This window comes from Agelaius phoeniceus, chromosome 6 (assembly GCF_051311805.1).
Source record: "Agelaius phoeniceus isolate bAgePho1 chromosome 6, bAgePho1.hap1, whole genome shotgun sequence".
Lineage (NCBI taxonomy): Eukaryota > Metazoa > Chordata > Aves > Passeriformes > Icteridae > Agelaius > Agelaius phoeniceus.
The window spans coordinates 34,425,222-34,450,597 of NC_135270.1; the positions used below are offsets into that span (position 1 = coordinate 34,425,222).

General features: G+C 37.0%; 1 protein-coding gene and 1 long non-coding RNA gene across 5 annotated transcripts in view; one reads left to right on the plus strand and one right to left on the minus strand.

The window, feature by feature from the left end:
* Nucleotides 1-15,740, minus strand: part of LOC129121101 (uncharacterized) — a 221,037-nt gene extending 205,297 nt beyond the window's left edge. Inside the window, exons 1-5 of the long non-coding RNA XR_013182816.1 lie at nucleotides 15,605-15,740; nucleotides 7,542-7,597; nucleotides 6,528-6,796; nucleotides 3,781-3,903; nucleotides 2,851-2,963 (exon numbers count right to left, since the gene is read on the minus strand). This is a non-coding gene — a long non-coding RNA (uncharacterized LOC129121101). The remainder of the gene's footprint in view (nucleotides 1-2,850; nucleotides 2,964-3,780; nucleotides 3,904-6,527; nucleotides 6,797-7,541; nucleotides 7,598-15,604) is intronic.
* The window catches only part of DPH6 (diphthamine biosynthesis 6), a 213,539-nt gene continuing 203,149 nt past the window's right edge, over nucleotides 14,987-25,376 (plus strand). For 2 of the 4 annotated variants that reach the window (XM_077180383.1, XM_077180385.1), the window contains exons 1-3: nucleotides 14,987-15,176; nucleotides 19,555-19,649; nucleotides 21,913-22,106. In XM_077180383.1, the coding sequence (XP_077036498.1) occupies nucleotides 15,154-15,176; nucleotides 19,555-19,649; nucleotides 21,913-22,106 (312 nt within the window). In that variant the 5' untranslated portion in view covers nucleotides 14,987-15,153. The remainder of the gene's footprint in view (nucleotides 15,177-19,554; nucleotides 19,650-21,912; nucleotides 22,107-25,376) is intronic. The other 2 variants (XM_054635745.2, XM_077180384.1) reach the window with 2 other exon arrangements.

Below are 25,376 nucleotides of genomic sequence, written 5' to 3' on the forward strand. Positions count from 1 at the left end.
ACGTGAAGATGTACAACCTATAAGTCTGTCTTTATGTAACTGCAGATAACCAGGGTTTAACTCACTTTACTTTAAAGTCTTTCACCAAAATGCATGACTACACACACTATCAAAAATAATCTTCGACCGACCACATGCTGTGTAAGGGTACCAGTGAAATACTTCATAAACAGACAGAATGCAAACATGCACAAACACACTAACCACTAATGCCATAAACAACTTCAAGCACAGTACAAACAAAATGCATGCCAAGAAACCTGCTTGAAAATGTGTATTATAGAAAAATACACTTTCAATTTCTGAATGTTATTTGACTACTTATTACACAAAACCAAAACTATGCAGTCCACGATGGCCCTTGAATTAAACTTCTGCCAAGTTCCAGAGACTGTTTATTATTCATTGTTCCTGGCTGAATATATGTTATATATAATATTAAGAGTATCTCTTCTTTTTCTCCATGCATGTTACCTAATAAAAATAGGGAATATATACACGCTATATGCATATCACATTTAAAAACCCCCAGTAATTATTGGGGCAGAATTTGGGTACTCAGCAAACATAACAATCTAAATCAGGAAACTAATTTACACCTGATAAAAATCCACATACTTCACCACCACTTTGAATCTGTAGGTACATTCACTTCTATAGAGAATTTAAATATAAGAGTTTCTTCCTTATTGGACTGATTACAGTGCAATCATGTCAAAACCACTTGAAGTCTCACAATGGCATCACAAAGTACCCAACATGCCAAGTGAAACCCTAAGCCTACCCTTGGCAGGCAGACTGGCTGCAGACAAAACTGATTTGGATTAATGTTAATGAAAAAAAGAGAAGGTTGCTATTAAATAGGAAATACAGAAAAAAAGTCAGAGCCTCAAACCCATCCCTTAAGACTTGGGTATCAGTTCCCAGTGCTGGAATTTAGTCTGAGGTTCCTCCCCTCCTATCTGTTTTGGGAGAGATTGTGAGGACCAATTTTACACCCAGTTTAAGACAGAAGTGACAAAAGACATAATTTAAGAAAAATTACTCCCAGATTCTTCCTATATATTTTTACTACTGATATGAAAAAGAGCAACAGTGTTGTGCCAGGCTGTGCTGCATGTTTACTGAATGGCCAAACATGCAATGACCAACTCTAGTCTTTTTTTTTGCTGGAGCTCTGACTTTGATTCTTTTCCTTCTCACACAGGTATTTATGTTCAAAAAACCTGCATGAATATTGTGATCTCCAGTCCTTTGAAAAATTCTTATGTTGACCAAAAATTTACAGGAAAGACTGTGGCAGAAGAGGGAAGATAAAAAATGGTTTGATTTGCTAAGGCTAAATCCACTCTTAAAATGCCCAGCCAAGCACAGAACATCCAGGGTAGAGTTCACTGAGAATCAGAAGCAAAGAGAACGAGCTGATTGGTAAGAGGTGCTGAAGGCACCACACAAATGTGATTCCAGGCACAACATAAATGTGAGTGCTGGTTTGCTGGGCTAATTAATGGTTACAAAGAAATACTGGAGTAAATCTTTCATGGCATGTCTAAGCTTCCACTCCAATTCAGGTAGGTTTAAGAACAACAATGAAAAAAAATATAAATGGTCCCAAAGTGAGCTGGAATTAGAAAATTACTAAATTAAACTGAACAAGTTTCGCTGATGACTAAAAAGATCACAGTGTGGGCACTGATTTATCTGTTCTGATGATTCATACTGAGGCAATTTAACCAGGTGTCCATCCAGGCAGAAGAAGTCACTATTGCTGTGGCAGAGAGAGGATGTTCACTCCCCAGATGCTGCTGTTTATAACTCAGCATAATAAAATAAATGCAATTAGTGGTCTTGCAAAGTAACACAGAATTTTACACCCCAGATAGGCTGAAAGGTGATACCTCATCTCTTCATCCATACTGTCCAGCAAGAAGAATTATCCTCAGGACAAGTATCATTTAAATTCAGCAAATACCATGAATCTTCATTACCAAATCACACTGATTAAACCAATCAAATTCTAAATTCATTTAAATGGGCATAACTTTTGCACAGCAGCTCAGAGCTCAATGCTCAAAAAAGAGCCACTTGTTAATTAATTTACTGTTCTTTATTTTTAATCCTCTTGGTAGTAGAATTCTGGCACATGATTTTTGTGGTTTTTTTCTTCCTCAGACATAAGGAAGTTGCTAGAGATATGGTTATTACATTCTTTGGTTTTCTTAAGTGGTTAGTTACTTGCCTAAATTCTTTTGTAGCAACAATCCTCTCTTGTTGCAGTGAAATAACTTTGCTTTAAATTAAAAGAAAATTAACAAGTTAAAGCTCTGGCTTTGGCATGGTTGAGTATTATTTGCCTGAAACCATACGTGATTTGGAAAGTTTTGGCTGTGGTGGTGCAAATCCCTTGACACAACTTCAGGCTTTAGGTCAGTAGGGAATATTCAAGTCCTTTCCTGATAACTGAGCATGACTCGGTGATTAAAGATGTCAGGTGACCTAACATCTCTGGAGGTCAGCTACAGAAAAGTCGTGGCCAGAAGCCTTTAAACCCATATTCCTGTCTGTGTGTTTATTAATGTCATTGGTAGTGGCAAATGTGGTATAAAGTTTAAAAAAATAACGCTCTATTTTTTTAAACTGGATTTATAAAGTCCAAATGTTTACTTAGAAATTAAACATTTTGGTACTGGGGCCTCTAGGATATGTTGGCAGTGGAAAAACTAACCTACACCAGATGGCAGAGGTTAAAGAAATACTATAAAATATGGCTTCTATTCATACGGTTCTCAGACAAACAGAACCCCAAGCAGAAAAAAACTGTGAAAGTGGAAAACCTTTTCATTTGCTTACATTTCTCTTTGCTACTCAGCAAACCTGAGAGGTATTGTATCATCACGTATCAAGGAAGTAATATGCCAGATTGTTGTAACAGGTGGAATATGTTTGTTTGTAACACGTTGAATCTGAAATAAAGAAAGGACCAAAGTTACGAAAGGTTTTTACAAAAACATTTACAAAATGCAAGTACCTCAGTTTTTTACCTTCAAAGCTTACTGCCTAAGTGACAATTTGAGACAACAGCTGCATTTTTGTACACAAAATATAAAAATTATGCTCTAAAATTTTCATAGATTCAGTTAATTTGGCTAGATGAACACATAAACTAAGGATATAATTCTGCACTAGCGTTTTTAATTAAACATTTCACACGAGAGAGCATTTTTTATCTATATTTTATTCTATTTTACCTAAACTATATAATCTCTAAATTTCATCTTTATTTTTTTGTTTCTAAGGCTTCTTAAAATCACAACTGTTTTATAATTTCAATGTATTTACATAGCATTTCATTAATCTATCATGTTTATAAAATAAATGCATTCTTATAATAGAAATACTTCTTGTAAAATTTTTGTCACTTCAAAAAATCCACTGTGAACCCAAATCTGTAAAGCAAAATGTGTGATATAACCCATTTTCTTATTACATATGTAGTCATATGATGTTTTAAAAAAAAGAGAGAAAAAAAAATGATGTGAACTTGGGCACAATGGACCATGCTGTCAAAAATATTCAGTTGTCAAAAATGCAGATGGCATAAAAACACAGAAACAGATCAGTTATTGGAGGGGGGGTGCCAGTTTAATAGAAACGATTGCATTGATTTTTAAAATTGATTATGTGCCTAAATATGTGTGTGGGTATCCAGTAAGGTCTTCAAGGATACCTAAATGTTCTTTAAGAAAAACACATTTATATGAATAGTTAGGTAATTAATACCTTGAGAGACAAGGTCCAATGTCCAAGATAGAAATAAACGTTTTCCCACATAAACACTGGTCAAAAAAGAAAAGAACAAGGTGTCTGAGGAGGGAAAAGCTCCCTGATGACTTGTCCTTTTCCCTTAAAAAAAAAAAAGGAAAAAAGAAAGAAAAAAATGAAAATAGAGAAGAAGCAAATGGAAAGCTCTGCACAATGAAAACTACCGAGCAGTTCTTGGGAACATTCAGTAAAGAGTTCATTTGCAGTGTCTGAACTACAAGCCATTACTAATGAAATAGCACTACTAAGGGCATTCAAAAGCATGATTAAGGTCTGTAACAAGCTACCTGGCCAATCTCAAACAGTTCAGCTGGAGGCAGGCTCTGCCTTCTCCTTCCTGACTCGTTCCCCTGAGACAGAGAGAAATCTTGAAATACAGAACATACTCACAACTACTGTGACTGTTCCCTCCTTCTGCCCACCCTATTTTTGCCCCTTTTGCCTGTAAGACTAGTGGCATTTTGGTGCGAATACAAAGCCTCCTTGCGATGGATATAGAGTCAAGTGTTCATAATAAACTCATCTCTTATTGCTAGGCAACACTGAGCAATGTGAATTTGTCACTTCTGTTTGGTGCAACTTTCAATTTCACCTCCAACTGTAACAATATAGCCTGCTATATTTTAGATGCCACTGTGGTTGGATGCCATCCCAGGAAAGATGTGAACTACTACTGACAGGGAGTGAATGACTGGCAATGGGCATAAGCAGTTTTTTTGATTCTTAAGCCTTGACATATAATTAATTGCTAGATTTATTCTTCTAAGAAACTCATACTTTGTGATTCCTATTTACTGGCTGCCTTTTAGAAAAGGCAAATGGAACAAACAAATTCCCAGTTAGGGAAAGTTTTGTTTGCCTGTTTAGCTTTTTTTCATGTGGTATTTGTTCTGTTCATATTTTTCTACTTCGACTGTCTTTTTGAGGAGTGGCTATAAGCAAAATTCAAATCTTAAGCACCCTCAATCCCTCATTATTTCCAAGGCACATCCAATTATGTGTTTGAATCAATACATTTCTCACTGCTGAATACCCCACCTTGCATCCAACACCACCCATTCTCAAGGAGCTCAGATTATTGCAAAATGAATATTATAGCCACAATCTTCTCAATCTGAAACCAAACTCCCCATCCAATATAAAATAAGATTAATTCTATTACATGCTACCTAGGCTTCTTTTATTTTTACTACAGGACTGATAATTTTGTTTTTAAAACCTTGGTGTGATTGTCTGATCTGGCTATGAGGTCTCAGCTCTTTGATCTTTAAATAATTAGGTCTGTTTGAAGGGCAAAAAAGAGAAAACTGAACACTGATATTGCTTCACCACCTTTGTCTAAGACATAATTTGAAAAAAAGGACAAATTTATACTTCAAAGAAAATACATGTCTTCTAAAAAATCATCATCAACAGTCATTTCTCTAAATGTTTTGAAACATTTCACAACTACATTAACTACAGAAATATGCCAAACAACTGAGAATCTTTGTAATATTTTAGTCTTTGCATATTTTCACTGACTCACTAAAAACAAAAGGAGTTTCTGTAACTGTATGAATGAACCATGGCATGTGCATGTTCTTTTAAGAAAGGCCAAGGGTGCAGTTCTATTTTCTTAGCTCTGCTTTCATATTTATGTGTCTCATTTCCAGCTCATTGCTGATGCCTTAGTTGCACTATCCATCAACACTTTTATCCTCCTTGTTCCTCAAAAAGAACATAAAATCCTTTTTTATGTCGTGGTAATATTATTGCAAATAAAAGCAAATACCAAAATCTTTATTAGTCTGCCAAAATAATAAACTATTTAATAAAAGCATGCTGTAAAAATAAGGTCATTTGCATCACTCAAGTTTCTTGCAGAAAATACAGAGAATTATTGGTCAAAAAGTACAAACTGACAGCAATTATTTCTGCTGTTGATCTAATGCTGCCTGGAAATGGGTTAAAAATGCACTGAGGTTTCACAAGTTTTCTATCTTTAAATGTTTGCTTTTAATGCTGTAGTATGCATAAGAGCCTGGGAGAATCAAATTTTTCAAAGCTGTTTTTTACCAATTTTATCCAAAATGGAAAGGAGGAAAGACTGGATATATCCTATCAGAAATCTTTAATGCAAAGCTCATAGTAACCTTCTGCCTCCTAGACTGCCACAAGATTTATCATTCAAATATTTACGATTTTTATACTCCTTATTAATTGTGTTTGGTTAGGATTTGTATCAGCTTTAGCTGTAGGGTTTTCTTTCACCTTTTCCTTTTGCTATCCTTGCAGAAGAGAGATCAATGAAAAGCTTCTATTTAAGAAGTTTGTTAAATGTTTGAAGTTCCTCCTGCTGTTAAAATAATGTATCTAATGTCTGAACCTTTTTTTCCTGTACTACAAACCTCACCATTATTTTCTCACTGCAGTTTCTCTTCCCATCTGGTAGTTTTGCAAATGTGTTATTTGATAGAGCATAGAGAAATCAGTGGCCATGGTGAGATTTAAATACTGCTTCTGATGTCCCTGTCTACTTTCCCAGAAGAACCTGCATATAAACATTGAAAATAAGCTAATCTTATAAATTTATATAACTATAAATTATCTCATTCATTACACAAAGAGTATTTCCCTTAATTGCCATAATCTAAATTATAAGAATGATTTTTAGAGCAACACAGTTAAAAGGTTTATGAAATGACTCTTTTAAAAATACTTACTATAATGATGTTTTGCATCTTACTCAGTTGTAAACTCCCATAATTCTCAAAATACTCTGCAAGGTATAGCTATGTCACTTTATATAGAGAGAAACTGAAACAAAGAGCAACTGAAGTAGCAGGAACGATTGAGCAACGATCAACAAGTTATTGGCCAGGGAATAAAATTTCAATATTCAGATCACTGGTGCTGTCTCAGTATTTTTGGGCTCTATTGCCTCATCTTCTTAAGTGCAATAGAGATGCTCCACTTCGTGAGAGGATGAGACCTGTACAGAGATGAAATATTTTGAAAATACATTATATATATTGAAATAAGTACTTCATGGAGCCCTGTTAGTATATTCAATCATGCTTTAAACCATAAAGCAGCCAGGAGTTATTCTCCTTGCTTCACAGACTGCACACTGCTGAAAGCTGAATTAACTCCTCTATGAAATAATGTTTAGAATGTCACATGATACATGCAGGGTAGATAAAAGAATGCATGTTAGGAACAGCGCTTTTATTTTTTTAAACTTTTGAAGGTGTGGGAATTTAGTATTAGCATCTATTCGTATGTTCAGTCAAGGTTAGTTCTTGTCTTGGAAACACCTGAGCCAGGTTACACACCAGGTAACTCATATGTAGCTGAATCAGTCATTTCCAAAGTTTACTTGTTTGGATATTGCACACAGTAACAGCAGTTGCTGAACTAACAGCTCTCAGATATATGCAGGACTGTGTACTTCAGGAGGAAGGTTTTCAAGTCTTATGATAACCCTACAATTGAACAACAGAATACGTACAAGAGCTTCAGTAAGCAGTGTTATAATTTAAATTAAAAGCATTTGCATTGTATGTGCCTCGTATTTATTGGGCTTGCTATGCTATGTATACATCATTAAGACAGATGGGATTTTAAAGACTTAGATAATTGTATGAATGTTAATTAGAGCTTTGTCTATTCAGGCTAAGAGATGCAATAAAGATATCACAAAATCACATCTTTCAGAATATGATATCTTGTATTACCTGTAAAACTCAGCAGATATGCAAGGGTCTTTTACAGATTATTTCTGAGCTGTGCTCTGTATAAAAGAGAATTAAGTAAATTGTCAGCAGCGAAACAAACCAGTGTAAGATTCCCACAGACAAAAAATTTGTGATTTAAAAAGACTATAGATTAGTAAAATTCCCTTCAGATTTTTTTTAAAAAACCCACAAGCCCACAAAACAAAAAACCCAAACCCAAATAAGCAGGCAATGGTGCCTTGTAAATTGAAATTAATGTTGACACAGCAAAAAACAGGGAGAGTCTTCTGGGTTAGTGGCATAGTTGACTATGGACAGAGAATCTGTGAAGTGAACCAGTAGTTCACAAAACTGCCTTTCAGTCTTTGCAGATGGATGGCAAACTTTTGCTCTTCTCAGCCCATATTCCTGAAGTTTTAATGATTTTTTCAAGATTACTGCAGAAATACAATGACTGCAAAACTGTTTGGTTTTGAAAATCATAATGCTTCCATGAAGACCAGAGAGCAGGTGTCCTTCCTGGTTTTTGTCATTGTGCAATTTCTCAGGCATTACAGAACCAATGGGAAAACCACAAGAGATCTTTTTGTTCAAAACCAGTTCTTATCAATATAGTAATCAGAAGTACCTTTCAGACTCTTGAAAAGTATTTCTTTACTTCAAAGCTTAAACAACATCAAAGAAAGCATACAGACAAAGCAGTGTTGGAAAGGAAGTAACATGCCCTTATTTTTAGCACTTGCCCACTTGTCACTCTTAAACTCTCATCTGCCTTTCAAATGTAGTGTAATCTAATTTTTATGCATACTGTATGCTCATACAGACAATTTCCTCATTTCAGAGTGTTTTGAGTTTGGTAAAGGTTTTTGTACTTTTCCTTAACCTATTTCAGAAATAGCACTGTCACCATTTGTCTCAGTAACTTATAGGATGATGAAAATTGACATTTTTCTATATAGAAGTGAAAAGAATATTAGTTTTATCAAAGACTAGATCCCTTCTTCCCCTCCAGTTAGATGTGAACTTGGTCACTTCAGGGCTTAGTGTGTAGGATGATTTTAAGCAGTGGTCCCTGTGGTTGCAGGCTCTATCACCTAATAATTGACCATGACAGGAATTGTATGTCCGAAGCCAAGGGGTAGAGTGAATAGCATATGTCAGGGTCAATTAGAAGGTGGAAGACCCTGCGACAAAAAAGACTGCACTGATTAGAGCATGATGTTGACATGGGAGCTGAAGCTTCAATGTTATTTCAAAGGGCACTGTCACAGCCACCCTTCCTTCAGGACTCAAAATCTGAGGCAGATTATGTCAAGTGGTTTATACTACACATGATGTCATACAGTTCAATAGGACATTGAAAAGTAAAACTGATTTGCTGCTTCTTTTCAGCAATGAAATGCTTTCTCTGTATCACTCAAAATTAAGCTCCCTGCTTTGCTAATTAGGTCAAAACAGCTCCATACTTACTAGATTAATTCTCTCTTGAAAAATTTAACTGAGATGAAGAGTATTAAATGCGACACATTAAAATCTGCTTTGATTGTTAAAGTTATTAATGGTATTTTTACTGACCAAATTGAACAAATAGGAAGAGTGGAATGAAAAGAAAACAGTCCTTTTTATTACTTACAACTCTGTTATAAATATTTTATGGTACAGGAAGATTTTTGCAATGAAACAAATGGGCCAAAAAACTTGCTGTTTGCTTATTCCCCTGAAACTTCACCAGCTTTATCCACTCAAATGTTTTAATCAATGATGAACTGCAAAACCTTTTAATAAGTGAGGAATGATCTCAAATTATATACCACTACAATAAGAGACGATAGTTCCTTCTTAGATTTTCATTGCAACAGTTCAATTTTCTGACTTTTCATTGAAAAGCTGTTTCTCTAAATTTCTGTGTCTCTGTAAAAATATCTCAGCCATTTCTGCCTACAAGACCTCAGTGGTTTAGTTTATGATGATGGAGAAGATACTGTAGCTTAACCTCATTAAATAGATACCTAATTTCTCTCTGTTCTCATGGATTATTATCCATGACCACATTTTTTTCCTGGGTGTTTTGCAGCCAATAGATGGCTAACTCCCAATAAATCAAAGCCTATAATTTTAGATTCAAATTTGTTGGATGATGAACACATTTTAAGGAATTTTGAGCCTAGTCTCTTTCTTCCTCTCTAGAATGGTTAATAGTCTCTACCATGCAGAAACACTCCAAAAGTTCTGTCTTCAGTCTTCATTGGCAGTTAATACAGCTTCACAGGAAACATTTCATGTTATATAACAGGGACTTGGTTTTAAATCTTGTACATGTACTTCTTTGCAATAAATTCATCTCTGATTTACATTTTTTCAACGTATCATTAGATTAGCTCACAAATTTGTTTTGCATTTAAAATTCCCACAAAAAATTGAAATCTTCATTTCTAAAACCCAAATCTTTTTAATATGGGAGAAAAAGTAGGGAGAATATAAAAGTGCTTTAAACTGTAAATATAACATCCCCACTTAAATTTTTAATTGCAATCAAAACAAATATATGTAGAAGAGAAACTCCTTTATTACTACAGGCTTTCTGGTGACCTTGAGGTGGTCATACATTGCTTTTTGTCTTCAAAGTACTTGAAGACTTCACATGGAGAAAAATACATTTAAATACCATGGATTATGCTTAACAGAAAATGGTAAAATAATGCTTTTGCCAGTCACACTCAACAGCTTCTCTTGGTGGTAATTAATATTAGTGCTTTTACTAATAGAGAGAATAAAGATTTTGAACATTGAAAACTCATCTAGTCAAGTGAAAAAACTGTTTATTTGCCACTGAATATTAATTTAGCTTGCACTAGTGCCTGATGGAAACACTGGTCATTTTGACAGAGACATAACGTTAGAAGGTTAGCATTATATCTTTGACTCTCTGAAGAATGCTAGATTGGTTAGTGAAGTTCATCAAAGGCTTAGAAAAACTGACATCATATAAGGACAATTGCCAATTATTCAAGAACCTATATAATGCTACCGTAGGCTAAATTCTGTTTGTCACAGTGGTCAATGAATACCAGTCCAAGAGTTCTAAAAAGTTCTATACAAAGGACAAAATAAAGTTGCTGAATTTCATAGTTCTGTAGAAAGAATTCAAATCACCTACGAAAATGACAAGCCTTGCCTGACCAGAACTAAGAATGACAGGATTAGCTGTATATATATTTAAGTAGTGTTTATAGGGAGCACTTAAGAGCAAGGAGACCATAGGCCAAGTAAGTCATTCTTCACATACACAGCTGATCACTACAGTCATGTCTGTGAGAATGGAGATCAACTTCAAGTCAATGTATGCCTATTTTGGTCTAAAAAGAAGCAATCAGTGTAACAAGGTGCCCAAGCAAATCTTAAAAGGTTGTTTTATCTAGGGCATCATGAACTAGATACTGCATAGTATGGTTATGCAGCATTCAGAGCAATACTCTACATCTGTCGTGCTGTAGAAATGTAGACAGTAGGACCTGGAGTCCTTGTACATCTGAATGGGGAGAGATGCCGCCTGAGAAATTTCTTTTTTTCATATTTTAGTAGTATGTCAATGCATCTCATGTTGACAAACTGGAATTTTTTTCTCAAAATATAATTCTAGTTTATCTCACAGAGAAATTGAAAATATCCTGCTTACTGTGAAGTAAGTGAAAATTCAGGGAAGCTGTTGATGACAGGCAGCTAAAGGAACTCTGCAGCCAGTTTCTTAGTTAAAAGTCCAACCGAAATATTCTCCTGTAAAATCTCAGACCGTTTTTCTATATTACATAGAGAACTTTGGGTATTAAGAGCAGCAAAAAATTCTGCCACCTGTTAAATGAGGAAAACACCTCTGACTGTAGGAGAGTCAGAGCAGGACACCCTAATATAGGCCAATAGTGGCACACTGCCAGCTACACCCATGAAAACTCCAACATTCCTGTTCTGGACCTGGCAAGCAAAGGCAGAGACCATTTTCAACACCTTTGTTTCAAAATGGAAATATTCTTCTAACGTTATATCTGCTTTATGTATGCAGTATTCTGTTACTTACTGGTGATTATAATAGGAAATCTTTTAATTAAGAACTTCATTAGTTCACCTTTAACTGCCAATCACCAGATAATTGGCCCTTTGCTAAGAGGCACTGCAGCTCAGGTATGCTAAAATGACTGTTTCTCAGAATAACTTACTGAAAGTAAGTTATTTTTGGAACTCATTTATAAGAGAACTTAATTAACTATTCCAGATCATTAGGGATACTGCATTGCTTTTTTCAATCCTCTGACAGGTTCCTCCAGTTATACTAGTTCATTATCATTATTTTCAACTTTCTAGGCAGAAAAGGGTGAAAAAGAAACACTGAGCCATTGCAGGCCTTCTGCACAAACTAGCCAGTACTACCCCAAGATGAAAGGCAGCTTTGGTGGATTTCATTGTTTGAGCTGCTGTGGCAGTACAGCAGAATGTCTTGGGGCAAGCAGTTTGAGAGATGGTGCATTTTCTTTTGTCCACTGTCATATGGCAGAACTTTTTAAGAGCAGTGACACTACACAAGAGCTATTCCATAGGTGAATGAAAGCAAACAGATTTTCTCATAGAATATACTCCACATAATTTGAAAACAGCATCCTTTTGGGTAAAATGCAAATTTGTTTTCAAACCGCACTTTCATAATTCAATTTTGATATATTTCTCGAATTCTGGGACCCAAATGCCACTTTTTTATTTGTCCAAATATCTACTGATGTCTTCATCCAGTAGCAACAAAAATTCCAGTTGCAGTAGTAAATGAAGCAGACCTTGGTCCTACAGTATTGTATTTAACTTCTGCTTTAAACAAGTCTGACTTGTGAGTAGAAATTTCGTCTTTTTAGAAGCTGTAAAACTGAATGCAATAGAACCATTCCCCCAAAACCCAGCTATATTGTATCAACAATAGATTAATAATAACAGACCTTTTTGAAAATGCAAGACTTCAGAATTACTCTTTACAGATCTTCTAACAATGCCCAATGCCTAGAAAAGATTTTTACAAGTCTTTGTGTATTTGTTCTAAAGCTGTCTGATTACAGCTACAGATTATATGGCCTCTCCATTTTACAAAGCAGTAGAATAATTTATGTACATGATTTTTACTTTCCATGTATCATTGTTAAGTATTGCAAATAAGCATATTCTAAGAGTTCACAACTACTAGCCAAATTATTCTTTTTTGTGATAATAAATAAGTAAATATGCATCATTCAAACCCAGAAAATATAGAGATGATGTATCACAAAATTACCTTCCTCTTTTTTTATTTTCTGGGCAATAAATCAAATAACTTTGTTCTGCCTTTTTTACAGTTCCTCAGAGATCTGTTATTTTCTACTAGTTCATGTACTAGTTCATGCAGTATTGTTTCTTTCATTTTAGTAATCTCTGCTAAAAATCTCTCTTCTAGTTCAGAACAGGTCTCCATTACCTTTGTGAGCCAAAAAAGAGAAGTCCCAAACCCTAAAAAAATTCCTGTGGTTTCATCAGAATTTCACATCTAAGACAACCTCCTTTAGATCACCTAGGATGTTCTGAAGAACAGAGAAGGCTTTCAAGGATTTACATATGATGTCATCATCAATAAACTAGTAGGAAACTTAAACGCCCTGTAAGCAATTCCAAGGCAAGTCAAATATTCAGTTTCATAATGCCAGCCTGTGGTGGCCAAAGCATGAACTGAAGATTTGTATTTTTAAAATGTATGCTTTTTGCAATTATTCCAACACAGAAAAATCTATTTTATGTTTACTACATCTTCACAACTATTTAGCAAATAAGTTTTATGCCAATTGTCATTCCTTAACTTCTCAAAAGTGTATTTAGGAAGGCATCTTCTTAACTTCTCAAAAGTGTATTTAGGAAGGCATCATCACCTTCATATCTGCCCATAGTTATTCACTCCTGTTTTACAGTGATTTACTGTATAAATCGTGTCCTGACTAAAATCATCTAAAAAAAAAGAAAGTGGCTTTTCAAGCTGTTTCATGAGCTGTACATAATATATATATACATACATATATATATATATACTTGTTTCACTACGCATTTATTTTGGAACATTTTTCACTATAACAAAGTGGTTTTTTTAGAATGCTTTCTTCCATCGTATCTCTTCCTGGGAACTTCATACTCAGCAGCCTCTGTGCAAGGAACTAATGCAAAGCCTGAGTGGTACAGATTGTTATATAGCATTGTATAATATCACGTTACAGGGGACTGGGAAGTTAGCCCTCCCAGTGCATAAAGCATTTATCCCAGCCTGGAGGGACAAAGCCTTGTGTGATATTTGCAGGCAGGAACCATGAGCTGGCACTCCTGGTCACTGCAGGTGGCAGGCTGGGAATGCAGGGAGCCCCGAGGCTCACCCTGAGGCACTCTGCTCGTCCCGCTGACCCTGCACACCAGGCTCCAGCCAGGGTGGGAAACCAAGCACACACCAGCGGCTTCTTGCCCCATTTTAGTCTCACAGGCCCTAGGAACCAAAGCCTGGAGAGTGGCAGGCCCTTGGACTGCTGCTTGAAACTCTGCCACAATACCAACAGCAATGCCTTTATCTGCTGATATAGGACTTCTAAAGTTAGTCTAGCAATAAAGTTTCTTCGAGAGAACTAGCCCACATGTTTCTTCTGTGACATGGGGGAAATAAACTTGTGTGTCAGGTGTCAAAAGACTGGGCACCTGGGCAAGCTTGTGACTTAGCTCGCAAACCTACAGGGGTGTCTGTCATGTGTGCCATGGCAGGATTGGTCAGAAAATTGGCCCACAACAGGGATCAGATGAGGAGATCCGATTTTCGCTCTGCAGAAGCTGAAACCGAGGATGCAGAGGGACATTTTGTGCTTGTCTGCGAGCGGAGAGCAGCTAAGCAGCCTGGTCAGCTCTGCTGTTCCAACCTCTCCGCTGCCGCAACCACTGGTCCGCTGCGACTTGTAAAGCCCCGCAGCAGCTCCTGCCCTCGCAGCGGGCCTCCCTACCCCGGGCCGCGGTGGACTGGCGACTATGCCCTACAGTCCCTCCGCCAGGCACCTCAAGGGGAGGGGGTGGCCTCCCTCGGCTGGCCCTGCTCCCTAGGCAGCAGTCACTTGGAGCAGGTCCGCGGTTCTTCGCTGAAGGACAGAAGGCAAGAGACGGGCTCGGGGAAGCGGCAGGAGGGCGATGCCCTTACACAGGCGGCCCGGGCCTGCCAGCGCGGCCGCCCTGCCCTCCATAGGCGGCCGGCGCTCTGCCTCCGCGGCCGCTCCCTCCTCCCACCCGTCCCCGGGCCGAGTCCGGGCCGCGCCGTCCCGGCCGGCGCGCAGCCCCGTGGCGGAGGCAGCGCACCTCCCCGGGCACGGGCGCCGGCCGCTCGCCGAGCCTCGGTTTGTGCAGGCAGTCTGCCGGCCTGCCCCGGGAGGAGGGCCCGGTAGGGGAGGCGGCCAAGCGGTAGCGGTAGCAACGGAGGAGCCGGCAGCGTGCGCAGCCCAGGGTGGCTGTGCGACCGGGCTTCTTCCCCGCTGCGCTTGCCGGCTGTCGCCCACCTCCCTGACAGTGTTACCGCCCCCGGCCTGCGAGCAACATGAGGGTAGTGGCTTTGATCAGGTAACGCGCTGACGGAGCGCCTATGTGAGCGAGCGAGGGGCGTCTCGCAGGCGGAGAAAGGGCGCGGGGAGAAGCCCTGCCTGCCCGGGGGTCGCGCTCCACCCAGCGCCACCCGGGAGACCCGCCCGGCCCTTTCCGCTCGGCCTTCCCGCCCATGCGTTTCCTAGTGCCTCCCTTGCCCTGGCCTGGCTGCGTGTCCCCAGCCGGCTGCCGGCTCTGCCTGTGGCCCCTGCAGTGGCCGCCCGCGAGTGCTGCCGCGGGCCGGTCCCTGCCTGCGCGTAGAGTGAGACTGGGAAGAATTCTCGTGTTACGGCAGAATTCAGGAATAACTGGTCTATTTTTAAAACTAAACGAGCAAAACCCAAACAAATAAACCACCCCACAACCAACCAACACAGCCGCAGTCCCCCAGCCAAAACCAGACCTACAGTTATCTGCCCCAGTCGCTTGCTCTCCGGTATCCCGGGCTCTTCGTCTGCAGCGAGGCGAGAGCCGGAGCCGCCCGGGCCGCCGGCAGCGCCTTCGCCGGGGGCGCAGAGCGTGGGCCGCATGTCCTGCTGTAAAAAAGAGGGTTCTGCTCATTTGCAGTTCAATATCCGTGTGCTTTTGCCTTCCAAGTATCTTAAGCTCTTTCAGGATAGATTTCCTAAACTCTTAGCGGTAGATTTTTGTAATGTGTCTTTTTTCGAGAGATTAAATTTTGCCAGTTTTAAAATGTTGAGCTAGCTCGTTTCAATCGTTGGAGTTGGATACAGCCGTGTCTGTCAAGGGTTGCATCTTCCCCCCCCCCCCCCCCCCCCGTTTTTTGTAAGTTTGCTAGTTTCTGCAATTCTTGCAAATTTTTTTTTTTAAAGAAATTAACATTTTCTAATAAGGATACACGTGTTTTTCTTGAAGAAACAATAGTTAAAAAAGAACAAGCTAAGAAGCCTCTAAGTGGAAAAGAATTGTGCAGATGTGAGCTGTGTATTTTTATTTTTGGGTGCAGTAGCTATTTACATAAGCCAAAACATTTAATGTATTAAATTCTTCAGGGAATGTCTAATATCAGACCTTGTTGAAACTGAGATTTGGCCACAACAACTGCAAATAATTCCAAACCTCATGCAAGGAGAAAATACAGGAAATGTTGTCTGTTTTTCTAGATTTGCTGAAATATGGTGTAGGGAAAATCAGCTTCAAATTTTTTTATTTTATTTTATAGATAAGACTTTGTCTTTCAGGATTATTTACTTTGATATTCTCAAAGCAGAGGAATGTGTTAAAAGGCAGGATGGAATAAAATCCTATAAACAGGTTTCTAACACAATTGCTATTTTAATGGTCTATTTTACAAGGACGGATTTAGTTTCAGTAATAGTTTTAAGAAGAGTTTTAAAGAGACATCAAAGTGTCTGAAGTCTTTGTAACAGAGCTAGCCAAAGATCAGAGGGGAAAAAAAGTATTTGAAAAGTGCTTCTTACTTTTGCAAAGGTCAGGATTATGTATGAAATTACTTTAACCTGGTTTTTTTTTCCTTGTAGAATGTTGATAGTCTTGTTTTAAGGTGGTATTTATGGGGTGAACCCTGCATTTTGTTTTGTGCTAAATCATAGACATTTTAAAGCCAGTCTTCAACCTGAAATATGATGTTTTTCAACTCTTTAAAATTCTTCTAGAATTTTCTGAACTGTAAGTGGTTATACTTGTCTATAGAAAGGAATTTTGCTTGGAAGTCTTTTACAGGTTCATATCCTCACAGTTACCCAGATTTTTTTTTCTTCTGGTATTTTGTTTATAAGCCTGCCTGTTAACATACTTGCAGAACCCTGACTGACCTCACTTTGGAGCTTTCTACAGAAAGGCCTGTGGTTTTTTTTCTGTGTTGGGAATTGAGAGGGGTCCCCAGGATATCTCAGTACTTGTCTTCATCTCCCTTCTGTGGACTGTTCTGAGTCCACCTTCCTCCCATGGGCATGGGCTGGCTGGTTTCATTGGTCTTAACCATATTGTGTTTTACATTTAGTTTGGAAGGTCTTGTGGGTGGGCACCATGTAGTTTGTTTCTTGATACTGGTAGTTTTTAGGGCTATGGTAAATAATACCGAGAATAAATAACAGGACAGTAGCATGTGATTCAGTAAGCCCAGATTTCCACCTACTAACTGGTGGTCCAATGTAAGCAATATGGATATCAATATGCATCTTAAATTTTCTTTATGTGTACATATATACACATAAATTAATATATTTATTTTGGTGACATTTTAATTTTTGATTTCAATTTTTTAAAATATTAAAAACTGTAAACAGCATAGGCAATTATCTATTGTCATACAATTATTTTTCTGAAGTGCTGTTTGTAGCTGAAATCAGAACCAGTGGGAGACTTTTATTTTTCAGCATAAAGTCATTCAGAAGGAAAAGAGTCTTTGTCTCATTATTCTGTTAAGCCTGGAAGTTCAAATTACGAAGTGAATACTGTCGACATTTTCAAGCTATCAAGAACAGTGTCCAAAAGTAATGAATGTATGATTTCAATTTTTTTTGTGTCTGCATATAGGTTAGAAGAAAATTGCTGGTATGCATTAGAAGAATGTTAAGTAGAGATGGACCCTCCAAGTAGGATTCTATCATATTTATATTTACTTTTTAGCACTGAAACAGAAGCAACTGCTTTATGAAAATCTGTTAAGTACAAAAGGATGCCATGTTTTACACTATTTCTACTTCAGGTTTCATTTACACAACAAGTTCAAGACAGCATACAGAATTTTTGCATGGATAAAAGCTGAGATTGAGGGGAATAGCTAAAGGGTTTCGTTCCTCTAGGACACTTTCAAGCTTTTGGGCAGAAGGCTAGATAAAAGGGAGAGCTTAAAGCTGGAAATTCTGAAGAAGTTTGTTTCAGAATCACAGAATCATTTAGTTTGGAAAAGACCTCCAAGATTATCAAGTCCAACATTTGACTAATCACCACTTGTCAATTAGGCCATAGCACCGAGTGCTATGTCCAGTCATTTCTTGAACATCTCCAGGGGTGATAGCTGCACCACCTCCCTGGGCAGCCCATTCAAATGCTTGACAACTCTTCCCATGGAGAAATTTTTCCTGATGTCCAACATGGACCTCCCTTGGTGCAGCTTGAGGCCATTTCCTCTTATTCTTCACTTTTTTTCTGGTTGAAGAGGTCAAGCCCCACCTTGCTCCAACTCCCTTTCAGGTAGAAATAGTAATAGTGTGACCACAAGGAACACAACAGTGTATTGTAGCAAGGACTGCATGTACTATATGTTCTCCTGTGCAAGTCTCAGTGATTCTAAAACAAAATGCAGTTTTACAGAGCTTGTATAGATCTCTGTTGTAGTTCCTGCCATGGTTTTTGTGCCTTGGCATTTAAAGAACCTGCAAAGAATCTCCACCTGCAGTTGTAGTTTGAAGGCCAGAAGTCTGAACATGGATCTTTTAAGCAGTGTGTATTCTAGAGCACTTTTATTGTAGATTGTAATGTTTCTTTTCTATTGATTAAAATCCATAGAGATACTTTTTCAGTTACATCAAGAGAACAGAATTCTTTCCTCACTGATAGCAGAAAAGGTTCCTGTAGATCTTGAATGAATGTCAAAATTTATTGTATCCTCTGTGTTGGAGAATTATCTATTGGCCTCAAACAAGAGTATGATTATGTTTGCTTTTATATTTTTTTACTAGCATTAATATTTTTATTTGCAGTGAAATGCAGTAAAAAATTCATATGTTCTATGCAGTGTCAACTGAAACTACTGCCTGTAATAATTAAAGTTTTTGAGAATGGCAAATATGTTCAAAATGTTGAAGGTTTGGGCAACATATCCCATGAAGGAGAAATGTTACTCCTGATATAAAGGATCAATGAAGTTGGAGAAGACCTCTAAGGTATTGAGTCCAACCATTAACCTAACACTGCCAAGTCCACTAGGGACACTAAAATGTGTCCCTAGGCATCACGTCTACATGACAGACCTAATTTAAAAGGATTACTAATGCTGGCAACTCACTGGAACAGATTCTGGGCTTTTGATCCAAATTAACGAGTAATGAGTAAATACTAATTCATCTCTGGAATAAAAGACACTCTTTGAGGAGATTCCAGTGGCAGTGGCTCTTCTTCATGTAACCTCTCAGATTACTAGTAAGATACAAAACTCTTTATGTGCTTTATGGTTACTGCATTTAGGCATATGTAGTAAATGTATGGTGAAATCATTCTTTTCCTACTGTTACTATTCTACAGCTCTTCATATTTCACAACTTTATAAGCAGCTCTGATAATACTTGTTTTTGAACAGTTAGTTAAAAGTTATAAGAGGCTAAAACTTTTATCTGTGCTTTTAATTGCCACTATTTTCTTCTCCTTACAGTGGTGGGAAGGACAGTTGTTACAATATGATGCAGTGTGTTGCTGCTGGGCATCAGATTGTTGCTCTTGCCAATTTAAGACCTGCTGAAAATACAGGTATGAAAGCCACATTTCTTACAGGAATTTTTTTAAAAATAGGTTAAAAGCAACAGAATCACAACCATGTCTGAATTAAGTTCCCGTATGTGTTTTGTCTGGTTTTGCATATTGAAGGCCAATACAGAAACTTGAAAGAGGTATAAAAAAATGCTATGGAGATGTATTAAGTGTATTTTTCCTTAAGTGAAAAAAAGCCCACAAGAAGAAAAGATCAATTAGAAAAAGGCTTACACAATTTGAAAATGAGAATATTGATATCCTGGTGGTAAACAAAGGGGTTGTGTGAGGTCAGTAGCACAAATGCTGAAAGCTCATAGATGATGTCATCAACCAAAACTATCACTGTACTTCTAGAAATGTTCTAAACTGTTGCTAAACTAAATGCTGTAAACCATTCCAGCTTCCAAAAATGTGCCATTGTGCTGCTGCTCATCCATTTTTATCTTTGTGTGTCTTTCTCCATTATTCTAACCCAGTATCTGTGAACTGCATTGAGACTGCATTGAGGAACTGATGTGTGTTGAAATTGACCTCGATACATGTATTTTTCCTGCTTTTTTCCTTTTAGAGTAGAATGTTTTTTTGATCAGTTCCTCATGGGCTACAGTTTATTTCTATGACAAATGATGGGAGAAACTCAGGTAGTCAGTGTGAGCTGAGAGGACGAGCTAAGTATTTGTATATTGGACTATAGCACAAATTGAAGTGAGACTGGAAAAGCAAGTGAGTTGTTTCCAGTTGGTAGGGGAGAATGCTAAAGTATGTTAACTAGGTTCACTGTTCAACATATGTTAAGCAATTAAGTATGGTATTTGGTAACTGTACAGTAGGAGGGTACACAGAAAGGGAAGGAAAAAGGGAGCTGCCATCGCAAATGAGTCACGGGCAGAACTGGCAAATGCTAGCAGAGTGTAGGAAAAATTTATTTTCTGGGTAGCTAGGACATAATAATCTCTAATCTTGTTGAAATATGTTGTCTTCAAACTAATTTATCCTCATCAGAAATGTAGAATATTATCATTAAAATCATAAAATGCTCTCTTTAAGTGTGTAGTTGGAAATTTTATAGAAAGTTAATTGAGGTGCTTCAGGCAATAGTGGATTCTATGCCATTCTTTTTATTTTATCTTGTACCACTGTTGCCTGGAGAGTCTCAAATAATAAAGAAACTGTGTATTCTAAGCAGAATATCACTTAAAGACTTTGTCATGTTCATGTATGTTGAAACCACTGAATTTTCCCTTAAAACTACTCTTCTGGTCTAGGTTGGTTAGTTGTGATTAGGGGGTTGGATTTCCTTGTTTTGTGCAGAACCGTATCTGTTGAGTGGCATCAAAGGTGACCGACCTAATTCTTACATCACAAATTAGTCATCTTGGTCGTTTACAGACCTTCTTTGTAAGATGTGCTACACAGGTATACAGCAGAAATGCTTGATGTCTCTATGTAAATTCAGAGAAGTATCAGAGTTACAAATTATCATTAAAATAGTGAACTTTGTTAGCTTGTAATAAAGTGGAGATTTCACCAATAATGTTATATTACTTTATCAATCTCTTAGAGATATTATCTGAAAAAAATTATTTATTGTATAGTTTGAGATGTAATACTAATTCATGATACTTGCATTTTTAGCTGCTTTTTCCTTATCTGATGGCTACAAATTGCTTGTAAGAAAATTTGGTTAATTTTTTTCTCATGGTTAAGGAAATAAGCTTTTTGCTTATTAAACAGTGTCAAAACTTTGTAGTGGTCTGCCTTTATTTGACCTAAGCAGAGATAGTCTCCTTTTGTGATGACCATGATAACAATTTTAACAGTAAAGTTTTTTGTACATTTTGACAACCTTGTTCAAGTTGCTTGTTCTGAATATTGTAATGCATTACAAATTTCTTGATCTGAGTATGTTGAAATACATCTGAGTTTGTGCCTCTGACCTGTGTTCCTGTTAAAATTACCATGTGAATGGAAGCAGAATTGAAATGATAGGAGATTTTTTGGATGAAGCAGGAAGAAGGAAAGGCACCACAATTTGCAAATAGGCAGCATGTTTGTGACAGATGTCTTCCTCTCCATACGTCTGTTGGGTGGAGAAATCTATTTTTTTTTCTTTCCATGTTTATAGTGGTGTTGTCACCAAACATCTGTTTGTGAACTGAAAAATATTAACATTTAGATTTTCTCAGTACTTTGTAGTATTGTGATTATCTGTAATTGTTGCAACAATGTACCTGATATGGTTGTTTTTTAATTGTGGCAGGGCAGACTGATGAATTGGACAGCTATATGTATCAGACAGTAGGACACCATGCCATTGACCTATATGCTGATGCACTGGATTTGCCACTCTATCGTGGTTTTATAAAAGGTACCAGTGTGAATACTGGAAGAGTATATACTGCATGCCAGGAAGATGAGGTTGAAGACCTTTACCAGCTTATGAAACTTGTTAAGGTATGCTGATTGAAAACAATTATATAGTTGGGGATAATTATATTGCACAATTCATTTATGAATTTAAGTAAATGATCCACTTAGGTTTTTAAGGAAAACTGTAAGAAAAAAATGGAAGACTTTTACAGGTTTTATTTCTATTCCTTTCTTCTTCCTTGGTCTGTAAATATATGGTATAACTATATTCCTTTTCCCCCAATGTAAATCACACTTCTTAATCCTCATTTCAAGCCAAAACCTTTTTCCTATTTAATAAAAAGACCTGTAACAGGAGCTTGACATGTACAACAAAAAACATAATTGTGACAATCATCTATAAATAGAATATTTAGCTTATTTTTCACTTGTAATAATGTATCGTTTGATTACTGTAATGAGAGATCTTTTAGATTTTGTGCATTTATCAGTGTGTGGGAAGTAATGTCTAGACATTTCCATTTGAGTACACTTATGATGTGTAAACCAGAATCTGTTATTTGTTTGTATGTTGCATGTCACTCTCCAAATATTACAGAATATTTCACAATGATAGTTTTGATTCTGGTAGCCCTGTGATTATATTCTAATATATGACACAGTAGCAATAACATATATCAATCCTTTTTAGCTATAAAATGAATTAAAGAGAGACAATGAACCACTTTCTAAACCACTTAAAATTTATTCTCTGGTTTTTTCAAAATCTTTCATATAGTACTTTATTTCTACCAATACTAAATCAGACCTCATTGAAAAAAGCAGAAAACCTCATGTTGACTGTAGAGGTTTTCTACAGTGTTTGAGTGAACATACTATGTCCATTCCAGCTAATTGTGTTGATTACTGCAGTGTGCAGTACTAAAACCAATACACTGTTCAAAAAATCATAACTGCTATTTTAAAGAAAGTAAATATGTGATTTTATTGATCAAACTGGTATAGACTATTAATGAAACTTCAGATAAAGGTGTTTGTAGTCTTCATGTCAGGTATTGAACATTTTCTATCTCGCTTGCCTTCATTAAAATGATAATTGAGATTCATGAACCTAAATACTTCAGGCTTTATTCTGTATTCAGTTAAAAAAAATCAAATTACAGATAAGACCTAAGAATGTGGTTTGAATGCAGAGTACTTCCTGACCCATCTTGGAGTCAAATGTTGCATCTTGTAAACATTTTTGGCAAGGAAATTATCTTCTTCTAATGTAAAATCAATATCATAGACCTGTGTTGGAGTTTGAGACTACAGAGCAGGAAAATAGTTCATGTCGGCAGTACAGCCTCTAGTTGTCCTGGGCAGGCTTAGGTTGGATATTAGGAAACATTTCTTTACTGAAAAGGGTATCTAGCATTAAACCAGGCTACTTGGGGAAGTGGTTGAGTCACTGTCTCTGGAGGGATTTAAAAGTTGTGTGGACTGGGTGCCTAGAGACATGGTTTAGTGGTGGACTTGGCAGTGTTAGGTTAATGGTTAGACTCAATGATTTCAAGGGCATTTTGCAACCTAAATGATTCTATGATTATGCTCTAGAGTGCTTCACAGAGGTTTTAAATGGAATGTGCATATCCTGCAATACAGGAATCAAAAGAAATATGATACAGCAGTTTTAAATTATTTTTGAACCACGGTAGTATTAGAAATTAGAAGGACTGATATCTACTGTCTCTTAAAGCTGCATGCTAACAGCTTTCTGCTGCTGGGTAAGGTAATAAATTACTGATCAATTTAATTAAAAATGGGCAAATTAGTGGCAATTAAGATGATACTTCCTCTACACTTCTTGCTGTCTTTGGAGGAATGGATCCCTGACATAAATTAATGCTAGTGTTAAATCTTGACAACTTCTGCTTTGGAAGTTTGTACATGATAATTATAACTATAGCTGAAAGAGATGTTATCATGTTGTCTGGAACTAAATAACTATTTATTTCCTGTATAGAAATATTAAGCCCACTATATGATATCTTCAAGTTATAAATATTAACGATATACTGCCTTTATGTTAGACTTTGTATAATGATGTCTTTACAGTACAACCTAGCTATGGAATTCTGATACAAAAGTTTCAGTAAGTGTCTTGCATATTTTGATGAATAATTGCAAAATTATGTGGAGAAATAAACTACTGCAACTGTGGTATTTTAGTTCTAAGAAGACTACTAACTTTTTTTCTGTGTTAGCAATAACTTTGAAATCTTTCTGGTTTTATTTTTTCACATTTTTTAATAACTGCTGTTTTGTAGCTTTACTATTTAATTCTTACACACTGAGGATTTTGCTTTAGGAGTTTTTTTCCCAGATGTTAATAGTTTTAAACAGAGAAGTCAGTTTGCATTCTCTTGAAGGGAGGGGATGAAATCTGTGGAAGCCTTGTCAAAACCATCTTTGAGTGACTGTAATTTTAAAACACTGGTCAAATAACATAGCTCTTTTTTTCAGTAAATGGTTTGGGGCCAGGACTAGAGGAAAGGTGTGTCTAAATCAAAATCACAGAGTGTACCTTACGTTTCCATTGGCAAAGAACACTTCTGTTGCAAGTACTTATTTAGTAAAAAGTTAAAACACTTCAAAAAAACTGTATGAATTTGGAAGTATACAATGTTTTTAATAACAGTGCTATGAGAACAAGATTTCTAAAGAATTAAATATTCTCTCACGGTTCTGTGAAACCCAGGACAACAGTCCTGTTCTGGTTCATGTGACTCAGTGAGTGATACTGACTGTCATTGACTGTAAACCTATTAATTTTATTGTCACAAACCCAAGTGATTGATAGGTATAAAGGAAACTTATATCTATTTTTTAGTTGCCTAATGCCACGTTTTAGATTTTGTATTCAGTACATATTGTGAAACATATCTGAGTACTTGTATGATGTCTAAATATATCTTACTATGCAGTCTTCACCTGATAGTAGAATATTTACTTCATGAGACGTGTAAGTCTTGAACTCTAAAGAATAATTTATTCTCCTCTCAATGTTACTGAATAGGGATTACTGATGTCCTTCTTTCTCCATGTTTGTTACTGTCTGTATTGGAGATTTTCCTAGCCAAGCCTGTAAGCACTAGAGTTTTTTAGTTACCTGAATTATCTTTTAGGAGTTTCATAATGACACTGTCTTTGAAATGTGGTAACTGTATTTCTTTTCCTCTAGTGGCAGGAAAGACTGGAGCATGAGGGCATTTTTGTGAAACTTTCATACAACATTTCAATTTAGGCAATATTTAACTGTTTTGTCCCCTTTTCAATGTAATTATGGTCTTGTTCAAGTAATACAGTGTTGTT